This window comes from Nomascus leucogenys, chromosome 11 (genome assembly GCF_006542625.1).
Source record: "Nomascus leucogenys isolate Asia chromosome 11, Asia_NLE_v1, whole genome shotgun sequence".
Lineage (NCBI taxonomy): Eukaryota > Metazoa > Chordata > Mammalia > Primates > Hylobatidae > Nomascus > Nomascus leucogenys.
In genome coordinates, this window is record NC_044391.1 from 60,349,536 (window position 1) to 60,365,911 (window position 16,376).

Sequence of the window (16,376 nt, forward strand, 5' to 3'; positions counted from 1 at the left end):
CCCAGACGATGGGTGGCCGGGCAGAGGTGCTCCTCACTTCCCAGACGATGGGTGGCCGGGCAGAGGTCCTCCTCACTTCCCAGACGGGACGGCCGGGCAGAGGTGCTCCTCACTTCCCAGACGGGACGGCCGGGCAGAGACGCTCCTCACTTCTTCCTCAAGCTCTTTTTTTATCTTTTTCTTTTTTTTTAAATGAGACAGAGTCTGCTCTGTCGCCCAGGCTGGAGTTTCTCGACTCACTGCAACCTCTGCCTTCCTGGGTTGAAGCAATTCTCCTGCCTCAGCCTCCTGAGTAGCTGGGACTACAGGCGCGTCCCACCACGTCCGACTAATTTTTTGTGTTTTTAGTAGAAACGGGGTTTCACCGTGTTAGCCAGGATGGTCTTGATCTGCTGACCTCGTGATCTGCCCACCTTGGCCTCCCAAAGTGCTGGGATTACAGGCGTGAGCCACCGCGCCCAGCCTGATTAAGCTCTCTTAGCAACTCAATGCACAGAATGGTAACTAACTACAGGGCTATGTTTCTTATAAACACCTGTTTACGGAGTAGTAAAACTGCACCTGAAGGATATTTAAGGAACTTGGGTATGGGGTAACAAATGGGAAGGGAAACATTTTTAAGGTTAGCGATCCTTAACTGTGTCCTTGCCTTCTTTTTCTTTCTGAAGTCTGGTCTCTGACTCGAAAAAGACGTCAAAGACCTGTCAGAAGTAGATAAAATTATGATGGAGATGTTTTGAAACACTAATACTGTGGCCCCTGTCAGATATTTAGGCTTCCATTTATTTAGGCCTGCCTTGCCTCAGCGATTAAAACGTTGTCAGCCAGGCCGGCTGCTTTGCCACAGCGTACCCTTGCGGCCCTATCAGGACCGGAAGGAACCCGCAGAAGCCGCAGAGGCTGTTGGGAGGTTGGGCCTCAGGCGGTGGACCAGATGGCGCTTCCTCGGGCCCTGACGCTGTCAGGAGGCCCTGCGGGATCCCACTGAAGCTGCGATTTGCCGAAGAGCTTAGATACCTGAGCTCTAGACACAAGCACCTCAGTGTCAAAAGATTTGGGAAGATGAATTGGGTCGGGGGGTCCCGGTAAGTTGTGCAGCTGGAGTTTGAGACTAGGACATTCATTCCTAGGACGCCTCTTTCCAGTTCCTGGCGGAGAGGTCACAGACTTAGCTGGAAAGAATTTGGAAGGAAAGGGTCTTTTTATTGTTATCCAAATCGGGTTGGAGACTCTAGAACCATGTCTCTACTCCTAAAACAAAAGTAACTCAGCTTCTCCCCACTCACTGCCTTTACAAAGACTTCACCTGTGGGGGCAACTGTGCGTAACCTTCCCTGCTGCCCCTCCTCCCCTTCTCCATGTCCTATGCCCTGTAACGCTAATGAGGCCTTTTAGCACTTGAGCCCTCCCCTACTGCCTTCTTTCCGTGTCTTCACCTCTTTTAGGTTCTTCTGAGTTGCTATATAGTCTTTGCATGAGTTTGGAAATTGTTGTGAAACAGCCCAGTCCCAGCTGCACTTAAATCAATGGCAGGGCAGCAGTATCACCATAAATCCAAATTATAGTTTGTATTTTAAAGGGAAGTAAAGTGAACCGTTTTTACTTGAATAACTTGAGCGAATTTGCCATTTATTTTGTATTTAGGATTGATCACATAAAGCGTGATAGATTGAAAATTTAGTTTTATATAACCTATTCATTGTTATTGACCTTAAAGTCCAGCTGGGTGGAAAATCATGTGGGCCTGTAATTTCATTTGATCAAAGTTCTTGATGAGAAGAATTGTTTTGATTGAAACAAGAAGCCATTACATGTAATTTTTTTGTCACAAGTAGACCCAGGACAGTAATTATATGGTTAGATTATAATGTGTTTAAATTCTAAAGAATTTATAGGAGGAAAGACAGCTTTTGTATTCACTAAATATCGTAACTATGCCTGATAATTTTAGCATGCACTTTTATCCTGTTGAATATGCTAGCATTGTATTTTAGAAATTTACCTGAATTACTTCTGGCTAGTGTTCTGGCAGCAGACTTGTACTTTGGAGAAAAGTGAAAATTTACTTACAGGCTTCAACGGGATTTAGTTGATACATGCTTATAATGTGATGTTTTTGAATTTAGTATTCTTTAAAATATTAAATAGGATTCTATGAAATAATTTTACAAGTGCTTAGCACTATTAAAATGTAGATGTTGCTATTATTCTGTCATATATCACAAACTTTTATGGCTATTTTGGGAGTAATATTTTAGCTGCTATTGGGAGGATGCAAAAACAATATACTGCAGGAAACGTGTAATGTAGGATTGTGTTTCTGAAAATGAGGTGTACTGCAGCACCTGGAGGTGCAGCATCTGGAGATATTAGGTACCGGGGGTTTAAGAAACATGGTTACATCCCCCCGAAGCATCAGTTTTAATCAGAGATTAGGAGAAAATATGTGTTTAAATTTATACAAACGTCAAAGTCAAAATAATATAGAGACACATCTCTAAATTTAACGTTTTATTTGGAAATGGCAGAATTGCAATTCAGGGCATACTCAAAGTATGTCTTTGGTATGTCTGAAGAACAAAGAAAAGGGTGGAGATTTTACAAAAAAAGAGGAATGTTACATATGGTTTTGAGAGAAAGTTCATTGACAGTAGTAAAGTTGTGAGAAGCTGGCAAGCTTTGATTGGTGGGTGATGATGGTAGTTAAAATGACCTCCTGGGAGGTCATTTTAGTAGTTATTTGGTATAACTGGTCCTAGTCAGTTTCAGCAGCTTGGCTTGCAGAGAATCACGTTTTTGGAGCAATGCTTTGTGCCCTGAGTGCTTTTGCCTCCTGGCATCTCAACTCTGATGTGGTTGGACATCACAAGAATGACTCAATTTGTGTGATCAACTTTCACACAAACATGGTTGCATTGTAGAGTGCAATGAAAAACTTGTGAAATGTTCAGATAAACTGCAATTTTAAATAAATTTTATGTGGAGGGATAGGCTTCTTAGGGTAAAGCCCCAGATTGGTAATAAAAAAAAATGGGTATCTCCATTTTCTACTTTCAGAACAGGCAAGGGTACACAAGATTAGTTGATCTTGGCACTCATAGTGCCAAGATCCTAAAGGGCCTCAATCTGAACTAGTGCTTTTAGTAACTAGTGGCAGCTGATTGGAGCTAATAGAATAGAAATTTTAATCTTTATCCCAAACCATCCTGGAGTTCTTTTTACCCCCCTCCATTGTTAGGGATGTTTTTGGCTGAACATTTTAAGAAGAACTGTTAGGAACTTAAAATATAGACAAGTGAAGTGATTGGAGAACAATTGTAAAGTTCCTTCAGAACAATTCCAGAGCCTTCAACAGAAAGTAATTCAGCAAATATATTTTTTACCTGACTACCCGTTTAGGGAATTGGTAAGCTGTACAGGGGGGATTCAGAAAAGAAAAATACATCTAGTCCACAAAAGGAACCTATGAGAGAAAGTAGAGTTTAAAATTAGGTAAATCACTATAATAATAGATATTTAAATAGGACTTAATATTGTCACAAGCACTGTTCTAAGTGCTTCTTATTCATTTGCTTTTAAAAATGCTATGATTTATATACAAATATTATTCCCATTTTACTGATGGAGAAACTGAAGCATAGTTAATTAATGTTAAGTGACTTGACTATAGTCACCCAGCTAGTATATGGCAGAGTTAGGATTTGAGTCGAGTGTGCTTACCCTCCATCCTATGCTATATAGAAAGATGAGTGCCACAAATAAAGTAAATAAAAGTACCACAAAAAAGGGCTGTGGAAATTCAGAGAAATGAGAAACAGGAAGTTACACTAAGCCTTGAAGGACAGAAATAGTGAACAGAGCAAGCACCAAAGGGAAACAATCGAACACTGGTTCTTTTTTTTTTTTTTTTTTTTTTTTTTTTTGAGACGGAGTCTCGCTCTGTCGCCCAGGCTGGAGTGCGGTGGCGCAATCTCGGCTCACTGCAAGCTCCGCCTCCCGGGTTCACGCCATTCTCCTGCCTCAGCCTCCTGTAGCTGGGACTACAGGCGCCCGCCACCACGCCCGGCTAATTTTTTTGTATTTTTAGTAGAGACGGGGTTTCACGGTGGTCTCGATCTCCTGACCTCGTGATCCGCCCGCCTCGGCCTCCCAAAGTACTGGGATTACAAGCGTGAGCCACTGCGCCCGGCCGAACACTGGTTCCTAAAAGTTAAAATGGAGGTGAAATAAATAATTGATCAAATTGGAGATCTAGGTTTCAGCAAGGCTTCTTAGGAAAGGGAAAAATAAGTTGGAAGGGAAGGTATTAAAGAACTTGAAAAATGTTAGTTTGCGATACTAGGTGAGTCTGCATTAAGACACTTAAACAGTTAATAAAGGGCTCTCTATATACTTTTTCTCAAGTGAATGAATGAAGCAAATTTATGTTTTAGTAATAGCAACCAGGTTGCATACACTAATTTGAAGTAGATTGTTCTTGTATGTTATAGAAACCTGATATATTGAGTTTAGTTGCAGAATCATTTGATAGCAATATCTTTACAGTTTTATAGTTGCAAAGATCTTTACAGCTTTTCTTACATAAACCAAACTGGGCATTTGACCCTTTGCTGCTCTTCAATTTAGGGATTTTACCAGTCATACATAAAATGTCTTTTTGTAAAGGAAAGAGCCAGTGATGAGAAATAAGCTTACGTTATTTTCCTTTTTTAGTTGCTTACTTAGTTTGGCTTTACAGTTTTGGTTTTGGCCATCTTTGCAAGATCTCATAACAGTGCATTTCAAACCAAGGTCTCACTGAGGGCAAAGAGATTGATCTAAGAAATTAATTTACATGTATATGATAGTAGTTCCCAAGCTACTGTCTCTTTGAGACTTGCTAATCAGTGATAATAGCAGGTTTTTCAATTTAATGAACTCTTTTTTCTTTTTTTCTGCAGTTATATCCTTGTTAAATTTTTTGATACTAAAATATCCCCTTCTATTTTTAATCCTTTTTTGACAAAGTTAAAATTTCAATCTATTGTCAGTCCCACCAGTTAAAAATTTTTTTTGACTTATCTGGGAATTAGTGACCTACACCTCTCACATTTGTTTCATATTTGCTGGAAGGCACCACTGAGACCCTGTATTTTTCTAATCAGGTTGAAGTGCAGATTTGAGAGACAACATATGTAAGCATTGATTTGTTTTTAATTTTGAAAAGATTCTTTTATTTTCTTGTTTATTAATGACTAGTTTCACCAAATTCATAATTACTTCAGATATGAAAGTGGTAGTAGGAAAGGAGGAACATATAACCAGACTTTGGTCTGCAAAATGCTATTCAGAATCAGATCGGCTATAGATCTATAAATATACCACTATACATGCAGTATAAGATTTTTTTAAATTAGGGAGCTTTATTTTTATAATTCAGATTGGAGAATCAATCAATGTCATAAGAAAGGCCTAGGCAAAGTTCTGTTGGAATTTAGGTGAGGGAGAGGTTACCATTTGTAAATGTAGGCCTGGACCTAGTTCATCTAAGCAAGATATTATTGAGTGCTATGTACCAAGCACTGTGCCAGGTGTAAGTACAAAGTAACTGAAATTTAGTCTTTTTCTATAAGGTTGTAGTGTATTGGGGAAGAAAAGTATGACTTGCCATTAAGTTAGAAAATATTTAATGTCAGAGGCCAAAATAGGATATAAAAAATAGATAATGTGAACCATAGTAGAACATAGGATAGGTTTAGCTGAGAGTTTGGCTACTCAGAGGCAAGGACAAAAGAAGGTTCGATGGAGAAAAACAAAACAGAAAAGCATTACCTAACTAGTTGGAGATAATGTCTGCATATGTCTGCTTGATGGTGAGTTTGTAAGCTAGACAAAGAAGTTGAAAATTTATGTTATTGAGGAGTCATTCAAATTCAGAAGTCACATAGTGAAAATAGTATCTTATGACTATTAGTTTGTGGTGTTAGTGGTATTTAGATTGGAATATAGTGGGGAGAGACTCCAAGATAGTGATACCAGTTAGGATTCTGGTAGAAAACAAATATAATACTATTTTTCCATTTTTCCATTTTCAGATATAACTTTATTCTTTAAACTCAATCCGCACAAGTCCTAATTCGTTTTGGATGGATCACAGGCTATGTAAATTTGGGTTAATTACTAAATTTTTCCATACAGGAGCAGATCCAGGTTGTGCAGAGCCCTGTTTGTGGAAAAAGAATACAAAATTTTGACTGCAAAATTAGATACAGGGCCTTGGAAGAGGCATATTCAGGTGAAGGACCATGAAGCTTAAGCTTAATTAGCGTTACCGTAAAGTAGCCTCTGTCTCTATGCTTCTCTATGTTTCTTTCTTCGTCTGTTAAATGTGGGTAATACTTAAACGTACAGCGAACATCATCCTAGTTTGCCTGAAACGGTCAAGGTTTATGCCTGTGGTCCTAGTAGCATGCCCAGTTTAGCATTTGTCTCAGAGTGTTTGTTTTTTAACTAAATATAAACTACCATTAATAGTTCTGTTAAAATGAGCCCAGATAGATTCAATGAACGTTCTTTTTTTTTCTTTTTTTTTTAACCCTCTGCCTGGTTCTATTAGTGTGTGAGCCATATGTGCAATGAAGAGAGTTCTCACTTTAACAGGAGGTTAAATCTGAAAGACATCCAGTGATAATCCAGCTCTCTTTTCCTGATACTTTCCAGATGGAAATTAACAAACAACTCCTTTTAAAGACAGTATGATGGGCCCTTGCTCATGAAGTGGAAGTGTGCTGGAACATGAGAAGCTAGAGACAATTAACTTGCTAGGTAGGGTGGGAGAAGTACTAAGTGGTACTTAGTGTACCAGCTAGTTATACAAATGCATGCTGAAGTCTGAGATTTGTGTAGCTCCTATGCTTGGGTTGGGGTCAATAGGAGATGTGGGGAATTTTAGATTAGGAGTAAATGAAATGTTTGCAGAGAATAGAGGCGTATCAGTCCTGTCAGAGAGGATACAAAGAATGGTGTGAAGGCTGTTGCTATAGTGGGTTTGTCAACAGCTGTTTTTCTCATTGTTTGGTAATGCTTTTGCAATAAATCTTTTTGGGAGCAGAGAGCTCAAATAAAGGAAAAGTTAATGCATAATGAAAATTTGACTACTGATATTTTGTTTTTCAAGGATGTTGGTGATGAAACTGTAAATCGTGCATAAAATGTTTGCCAATATTTAGCATTCCCATGGTTATATTACTGACCACATGAAACTCTGAAGACACAAATCTACTGAAAAAGCATCAGAATTTACCCTCAAATTCAGTAGTTATTTTGAGGAGATTATACCTGCAGATAACAATTTAACATATATAACTGTGGAAGGCCCAATTAATCTGTGAAGTATGAGTTTTCATTTACATCAAATGACTTCTAAATTAATTCCACTTATTTTGATTTAATTTTTTCTTGTGTATATTCAAAAATAAAAGTGATAGCTGTAAATGTGTCTTTTATTAGGAGAAATTCATAAAGAGTTGAGTGATGCCAATTTTATATCAGTGTCATCAATGCCGCAAACAGAAAATAAGCTAATTCCAATAAGTTTTCCATCTAATTCATGGAATCAAAAAAATTTCTTAAAAGTTCTTTCTGTCAAAGGTGAAACATCCAATATTATCATTAATGCAATTGTGAATTTAGTTAAGTTCAACATTGAAGATAAAACTATTTCTGCAATTGTATGAATACAAATTTTGTGGACCATAGTATAATGGTTAAAATGGAGTGCTTATTAAATTAAGTAACCTGTGAAGCTGAGATATACTTGGAACTGGTTATGGTTTACATATATTATATAGTTGCATCAAAAGAAGCTTGATATTTTACCATATGGAAACTTACAGTTGTCAAAACTTATGAATTATTCTATATATATTCAGTAATGTAACTGAACTATAGTAGTCTGAGTAAAATTGATGTTGTATATAAAGGAATGCTTTAGTATGTTGTTATGAGCTTCTTCTCTTTGCTTCTTTTCATTAATTGAATTTCATGAACATTTGAGTCTTTGAATAATTACGTTATAAATTAACCTATGGGTCTTACAATGTTAATGAACATTTCTTTTTTTGAGGTGGAGTTTCGCTCTTGTTGCCCAGGCTGGAGTGCAATGGTGCGATCTCACCTCACTACAACTTCCACCTCCCAGGTTCAAGCGATTATCCTGCCTCAGCCTCCTGAGTAGCTGCGATTACAGGCACCTGCCACCATGCCCAGCTAATTTTTTGTATTTTTAGTAGAGATGGGGTTTTGCCATATTGGCCAGGCTGGTCTCAAACTCCTGACCTCAGGTGATCCACCCACCTCGGCCTCCCAAAGTGCTGGGATTACAGGCGTGAGCCACTGTGCCCGGCCTATTGAACATTTTTATAAGCAGGTACTCTACACTTTTGTTCAAAAACAGTTGGAAATTTTTATTTAAAACATTCCATGAATGACCTGATCAAAAATTCAACTTTTGAAGCTCTTAGTAAATTATAATTATTGAATATAAGGCTTTTAAAATTTAATTCTGCAGAAGATTTAATTTTGAAAATATATTTTTGGTATTCAGATATATTGGAATATTGTGACTGGTACAAAGGTTTTGATAGAATGCCTACTTTTAATTGGTTAGTTTTTTTTTTTTGTAGAAGAACAGAATGCAATTGAAGGAGCCTACAGTTTTGTAGCATTTAAATATAGATAAATGTTTAAAAGAATCAAATATTGCTGCTTATTTGTCAAGTTTTTTCTTGTAAAAAATAAGGTATAAATGGAATGACAAAGAGTACTTGTGAAAATATTTGGGCTAAATGCTTATATACAAACAAAAATTGGATAGTATCTTCCATTTGGCAAAATTTGTTCTGAGCTTACCAGGTACTTCATTATCTGTAGAGAAAGTATTTTCTCAGTTAATGTGAATTATGCAGAGTGTTGATTGAAAGTTCAACAGTTTTAAATTTGTTAACGAAATGCAATTTTAAACATTGCAGGCAATTTTATGAAGAGAATTTAAATATAAGGAATCAATACTGAAAAACTGCTTTCTTCTGAAAACTATGAGTAACACATTGTTAGAGACATATGCAGTTTAAGTAATTGATGATAGCACATGTATACTATACTGCTTATACTTTTTGTTTAACCTTCTGATAACTGATATAAAGAACTGTTTTTGCTTTAATGTTCCCATATTTACATATATATGTGTAAATATATATATATATATAATTTTAACTTGAGAAATAAGTTTATTTATTTTTATTTTTTATTTTTTGAGATGGAATCTCTCTCTGTTGCCCAGGCTGGAGTGCACTGGTGCCATCTCGGCTCACTGCAACCTCCAACTCCCAGGTTCAAGTGATTCTCCTGCCTCAGCCTTCTGAGTAGCTGGGATTACAGGCACCCGACCACCATGCCTGGCTAATTTTTGTATTTTTAGTAGAGACAGGGTTTCACCATATTGGCCAGGCTGGTCCTTAACTCCTGACCTCAGGCGATCCTCCCACCTCAGCCTCCCAAAGTGCTGGGATTATAGGCATGAGCCACTGCACCCAGCCAGAAATAAATTTATTTTTGAAAATAGTTTTTGTATAAAATATTTTAGAGATTGACAACATAATAAAACCAATATTTTTGTCCACAAATAACATTTTAAATGTGCATATATTTATATACACATATATGTATATATGTATGTATACATGCATGTATATATACATTCACATTTGTACATATACAGTCACATGTTGCTTAGTGATAGGGTTACATTCTGAGAAATATATCATTAGACAATTTTGTTGTTGTGTAAACACCATAGACTGTGCTTACAGAAACCTAGGAGGTCTAGTCTACTACGAACCTATGCTATATGGTATAGTCTTTTGCTTCTAAGCTACAAACCTATACAGCATGTTACTGTACTGAATACTGTAGGTAATTATAACACAATAGTAAGTATTTATGTATCTAAACATATCTTAATATAGAAAAGATGCAGTAAAAATACCATATAAAAGATAAAAAGTGATACATCTATGTAGGGTACTTACTGTGAATGGAGCCTGCAGTACTGAAGTTGACCTGGGTGAGTCAGTGAGTGAATGGTGAGTGAACGTGAAGCGTTAGGACATTACTGTATACTACTGTAGACTTTATAAACACTATACACTTAGGCTACACTAAATTTATTTTTAAGGATGTTTTTCTTTCTTTTCATTTTTTTTCTTTTTATTTTTTATCGTACTTTAGGTTTCAGGGTACATGTGTACAATGTGCAGGTTTGTTACATATGTATCCATGTGCCATGTTGTTTTGCTGCACCCATTAACTCGTCATTTAGCATTAGGTATATCTCCTAATGCTGTCCCTCCCCCCTCCCCCCACCCCACAACAGTCCCCGGAGTGTGATGTTCCCCTTCCTGTGTCCATGAGTTCTCATTGTTCAATTCCCACCTATGAGTGAGAACATGCAGTGTTTGGTTTTTTGTCCTCGCGATAGTTTACTGAGAATGATGTTTTCCAGTTTCATCCATGTCCCTACAAAGGACATGAACTAATCATTTTTTATGGCAGCATGGTATTCCATGGTGTATATGTGCCACATTTTCTTAATCCAGTCTATTGTTGTTGGACATTTGGGTTGGTTCCAACTCTTCGCTATTGTGAATAGTGCCGCAATGAACATACATGTGCATGTGTCTTTATAGCAGCATGATTTATAGTCCTTTGGGTATATACCCAGTAATGGGATGGCTGGGTCAAATGGTATTTCTAGTTCTAGATCCCTGAGGAATGGCCACACTGACTTCCACAATGGTTGAACTAGTTTACAGTCCCACCAACAGTGTTCCTATTTCTCCGCATCCTCTCCAGCACCTGTTGTTTCCTGACTTTTTAATGATGGCCATTCTAACTGGTGTGAGATGGTATCTCACTGTGGTTTTGATTTGCATTTCTCTGATGGCCAGTGATGATGAGCATTTTTTCATGTGTTTTTTGGCTGCATAAATGTCTTCTTTTGAGAAGTGTCTGTTCATGACCTTCGCCCACTTTTTGATGGGGTTGTTTGTTTTTTTCTTGTAAATTTGTTTGAGTTCAATGTAGATTCTGGATATTAGCCCTTTGTCAGATGAGTAGGTTGCAAAAATTTTCTCCCATTCTGTAGGTTGCCTGTTCACTCTGATGGTAGTTTCTTTTGCTGTGCAGAAGCTCTTTAGTTTAATTAGATCCCATTTGTCAATTTTGGTTTTTGTTGCCATTGCTTTTGGTGTTTTAGACATAAAGTCCTTGCCCACGCCTATGTCCTGAATGGTATTGTCTAGGTTTTCTTGTAGGATTTTAATGGTTTTAGGTGTAACGTTTAAGTCTTTAATCCACCTTGAATTAATTTTTGTATAAGATGTAAGGAAGGGATCCAGTTTCAGCTTTCTACATATGGCTAGCCAGTTTTCCCAGCACCATTTATTAAATAGGGAATCCTTTCCCCATTTCTTGTTTTTGCCAGGTTTGTCAAAGATCAGATAGTTGTAGATATGCAGCATCATTTCTGAGGACTCTGTTCTGTTCCATTGATCTATGTCTCTGTTGTGGTACCAGTACCATGCTGTTTTGGTGACTGTAGCCTTGTAGTATAGTTTGAAGTCAGGTAGCATGATGCCTCCAGCTTTGTTCTTTTGGCTTAGGATTGACTTGGCGATGCGGGCTCTTTTTTGGTTCCATATGAACTTTAAAGTAGTTTTTTCCAATTCTGTGAAGAAAGTCATTGGTAGCTTGATGGGGATGGCATTGAATCTATACATTACCTTTGGCAGTATGGCCATTTTCACAATATTGATTCTTCCAACCCATGAACATGGAATGTTCTTCCATTTGTTTGTATCCTCTTTTATTTCATTGAGCAGTGGTTTGTAGTTCTCCTTGAAGAGGTCCTTCACATCCCTTGTAAGTTGGATTCCTAGGTATTTTATTCTCTTTGAAGCAATTGTGAATGGGAGTTCACTCATGATTTGGCTCTCTGTTTGTCTGTGATTGGTGTATAAGAATGCTTGTGATTTTTGTACATTGATTTTGTATCCTGAGACTTTGCTGAAGTTGCTAATCAGCTTAAGGAGATTTTGGGCTGAGACAATGGGGTTTTCTAGATATACAATCATGTCATCTGCAAACAGGGACAATTTGACTTCCTCTTTTCCTAATTGAATACCCTTTATTTCCTTCTCCTGCCTGATTTCTCTGGCCAGAACTTCCAGCACTATGTTGAATAGGAGTGGTGAGAGAGGGCATCCCTGTCTTGTGCCAGTTTTCAAAAATTAGACGAATGGATAACTAGAATAACCAGTGGAGAGAAGGGCTATGTTTTTCTTTCTTTAGTAATGAATTAACCTTAAACTACTGGAACATTTTTTACTTCATAAACTTTTTAAAAAAATTTTATTATTATTATACTTTAAATTTTAGGGTACATGTGCACAATGTGCAGGTTTGTTACAAATTCTTTTTAACTTTTTGACTCTTTCATAATAACACTTTGCTTAAAACACATTGAACAGCTGTACAAGACTAAATCCTTAGTCTAAGTTTTTTCTATTTTTAATTTATTAAAACTTTTCAAACTTTTATTAAAAATGAAAACACAAATACACATATTAATCTAGGCTCACATGGTTAGGGATGATCAATCTCATTGTCTTCACCTCTACATCTTGTTCCACAGGAAGGTCTTCAGGGCAATAACATGCATGGAGCTACCATCTCCTGTGATAACAATGCCTTCTTCTGGAACACCTTCTGAAGGGCATGCCTGAGGCTGTTCTACAATTAACTATTTTTTTTAATAAGCGAAGGACTGTATGCTAAAATAATAAGTATAGTAGTAAATACATAAACCAGTAACACAGTCTTTTATCATCATTATCAAGTATTATGGGCTATAGATAATTGTATGTGCTATGCTTTTATACCACTTACAGTACAGTAGGTTTATTTGTACCAGGATCACCACAACATGTTAGTAATGTTTGCTACCATGTTACGACAACTGGGCAGTCACTAGATGATAGGAAGTTTTCAGCATCATTATATTCTTATGGGACCACTGTTGTATAAGTGGTCTGTCCTTGATGGAACCATCGTTATGCAGTGTGTGATTTTTTTACTCCTTGAAACTTAACTGTAAGTGTTATAATAGTCTCAGTTCATTATCTACCCTTTTTCTTCTTGTCAGCAGTTACATTTTAAAAGATTTATATTAAAAAGTTTGTTTTTTTGGTTCCATTTGAACTTTAAAGTAGTTTTTTCCAATTCTGTGAAGAAAGTCGGCGGTAGCTTGAGGGGGATAGCATTGAATGTGTAAATTACTTTGGGCAGTAGGACCATTTTCACGATATTGGTTCTTCCTATCCAGGAGCTTGGAATGTTCTTCCATTTGTTTGTGTCCTCTTTTATTTCGTTGAGTAGTAGTTTGTAGTTCTCCTTGAAGCGGTCCTTCACATCCCTTGTAAGTTGGATTCCTAGGTATTTTATTCTCTTTTTAGTAACTGTGAATGGGAGTTCACTCATGATTTGGCTCTCTGTTTGTCTATTATTGGTGTATAGGAATGCTTGTGATTTTTGCACATTGATTTTGTATCCTGAGACTTTGCTGAAGTTGCCTATCAGCTTAAGGAGAGTTTGGGCTGAGACAATTGGGTTTTCAGCTGGAGGCATCACGCTGCCTGACCTCAAACTATACTACAAGGCTACAGTAACCAAAACAGCATAGTACTGGTACCAAAACAGATATATAGACCAATGGAACAGAACAGAGGCCTCAGAAATAACACCACACACATCTACAACCATCTGATCTTTGACAAACCTGACAAAAACAAGAAAGGGGGAAAGGATTCCCTATTTAATAAATGGTGCTGGGAAAACTGGCTAGCCATATGTAGAAAACTGAAACTGCATCCCTTCCTTACACAGTATACCAAAATTAACTCAAGGTGGATTAAAGAATTAAATGTAAGACCTAACACCATAAAAACCCTAGAAGAAAACCTAGGCAATACCATTCAGGACATAGGCATGGGCAAAGACTTCATGACTAAAACACCAAAAGCAATGGCAACAAAAGCCAAAATAGACAAATGGGATCTAATTAAACTAAAGAGCTTCTGCACAGCAAAAGAAACTATCAGCAGTGTAAAACAGGCAACCTACAGAATGGGAGAAAATTTTTACAATCTACCCATCAGACAAAGGGCTAATATCCAGAATCTATGAAGAACTTAAACAAATTTACAAGAAAAAAAAAACAACCCCATCAAAAAGTGGGTAAAGGATATGAACAGACACTTCTAAATGAAGACATTTATGTACCCAACAGATACAACAGACATATGCAAAAATGCTTATCAGTACTGGTCATCAGAGAAATGCAAATCAAAACCACAATGAGATACCATCTCATGCCAGTTAGAATGGTGATCATTAAAAAATCAGGAAACAACAGATGCTGGAGAGGATGTGGAGAAATAGGAACACTTTTACACTGTTGGTGGGAGTATAAATTAGTTCAACCATTGTGGAAGACAGTGTGGCCATTCCTCAAGGATCTAGAACTAGAAATACCATTTGACCCAGCAATCCCATTACTGGGCATATACCCAAAGGATTATAAATCATTCTCTGATAAAGACACATGCACACGTATGTTTATTGTGGCACTATTCACAATAGCAAAGACTTGGAACCAACCCAAATGTCCATCAATGTTAGACTGAATTAAGAAAATGTGGTACATATACACCATGGAATACTGTGCAGCCATAGAAAAGGATGAATTTATGTCCTTTGTGGGGACCTGGATGAAGCTGGAAACCATCATTCTCAGCAAACTATCACAAGGACAGAAAACCAAACAGCACATGTTCTCATTCATAGGTGGGAGTTGAACAATGAGAACACATGGACACAGGATAGGGAACATCACACACTGGGGCCTGTTGGTGGGTGGGGGGCTGGGGCAGGGATAGCATTAGGAGAAATACCTAATGTAAATGACGAGTTGATGGGTGCAGCAAACCAACATGGCACATGTATAGCTATGTAACAAACCTGCATGTTGTGTATATATACCCTAGAACTTAAAGTATTAAAAAAAAAAGTTTGTTTTAGGGATGTAGAGGTTTTATGGTATTTATAATATTGCTTATTAAAATTCAAATCCGTGTCTAGCTATCTGTAAGACTATCAGGAATGTTTGTGTGGAAATCTTACGAAGTTTGTAGCTATAAAATTAGTTGCCAAATTGCATCTAAAAACCAGTTTAGTTATTTTGATGAAAATACGTTAAATGTTTCAAGACTATTTGTAAATTTTAGAGATAGTACTAATGGAACTATGAGTATATTCATTTTTTTCTTCTTGAACTAGTGATAATGGAAATAGCTTGAAATATACCTCTGCGTTGGAGTGTCATTTGCATTCTGAAATATCTTCCACTGTGTGACTCAGGAAATGGCTGTTCGTGTTTATGATTACAGCTTGTAGCCATGGAACAGTGTTTTCTGTGTGAAAATACTGCAATAATTCGGTCTCCGATAACTTAATTAGGCTCTGTATTCTAAATATAAGATGAATTTTTGCTTTATTGGTTTAACGTTTTTTTCCTTAATGCCTTTTTTTGGTAATTTATACTTATGTGAAAACTTTTTCTGTTGCATTATAAGAGAAGTTACTTAAAAGCCATAACATTCTAACATATATCATTACTATTCCTAACACATCAGGTCGACCTGCTTTAGTTTTGTGGAAAACCAATGTAAGTACTTTTTCTAGGCTAGTTACTGTCTTGAATGTTAATAAGCCTACCAGCTAACAATGTTGGATTTTGATGTTTTAGGTTAATATTAATTTCAGTGTCACGAAACCATAAAATCCTGTTTTTCATTTGCTAATTATTGGGCTATTAATTTTCTTTAAATTTTCCACTTTTCATCAAATTTAAGATATTATTATAAGAGCTTAACAGTCTGGAGCAGTTTCTTTTGCATGACACAATGCCCCTAAGAAAACAAACTGATCAAGAAACTAAAAAGCAAAACAAAACAAAAGAAGCAAAAAAGAACAAGTTAATACTGACAGTGTGTGGTGTTTATGTGACACTCATAGTCTTTAATTTCTAATACAGTTTCAATATCTCTTGCATACTCCACGTAAAATGTACATGTTAGTGGTTTTTTTAAAACATTTCTTTGGCAACTTTATTGCATTTGTGTCTTTTTAATTTTTTTAAAAAAGAAAGTATTTCTTTAGCATTTTCCTTTAAACCTTTCCTTACTAGAAGTAATAGCAAGGAGCAGAAATGCCCTGATGCG

At 36.8% G+C, this 16,376-nt stretch overlaps 1 protein-coding gene across 1 annotated transcript in view; it reads left to right on the forward strand.

Moving 5' to 3' along the window:
* Positions 1-914: 914 nt before the first annotated feature.
* C11H12orf40 (chromosome 11 C12orf40 homolog) overlaps positions 915-16,376 on the forward strand; it is a 90,754-nt gene continuing 75,292 nt past the window's right edge. Inside the window, exon 1 of the mRNA XM_003252303.4 lies at positions 915-1,085. Within this exon, the coding sequence (XP_003252351.1) occupies positions 1,063-1,085 (23 nt within the window). The 5' untranslated portion in view covers positions 915-1,062. The remainder of the gene's footprint in view (positions 1,086-16,376) is intronic.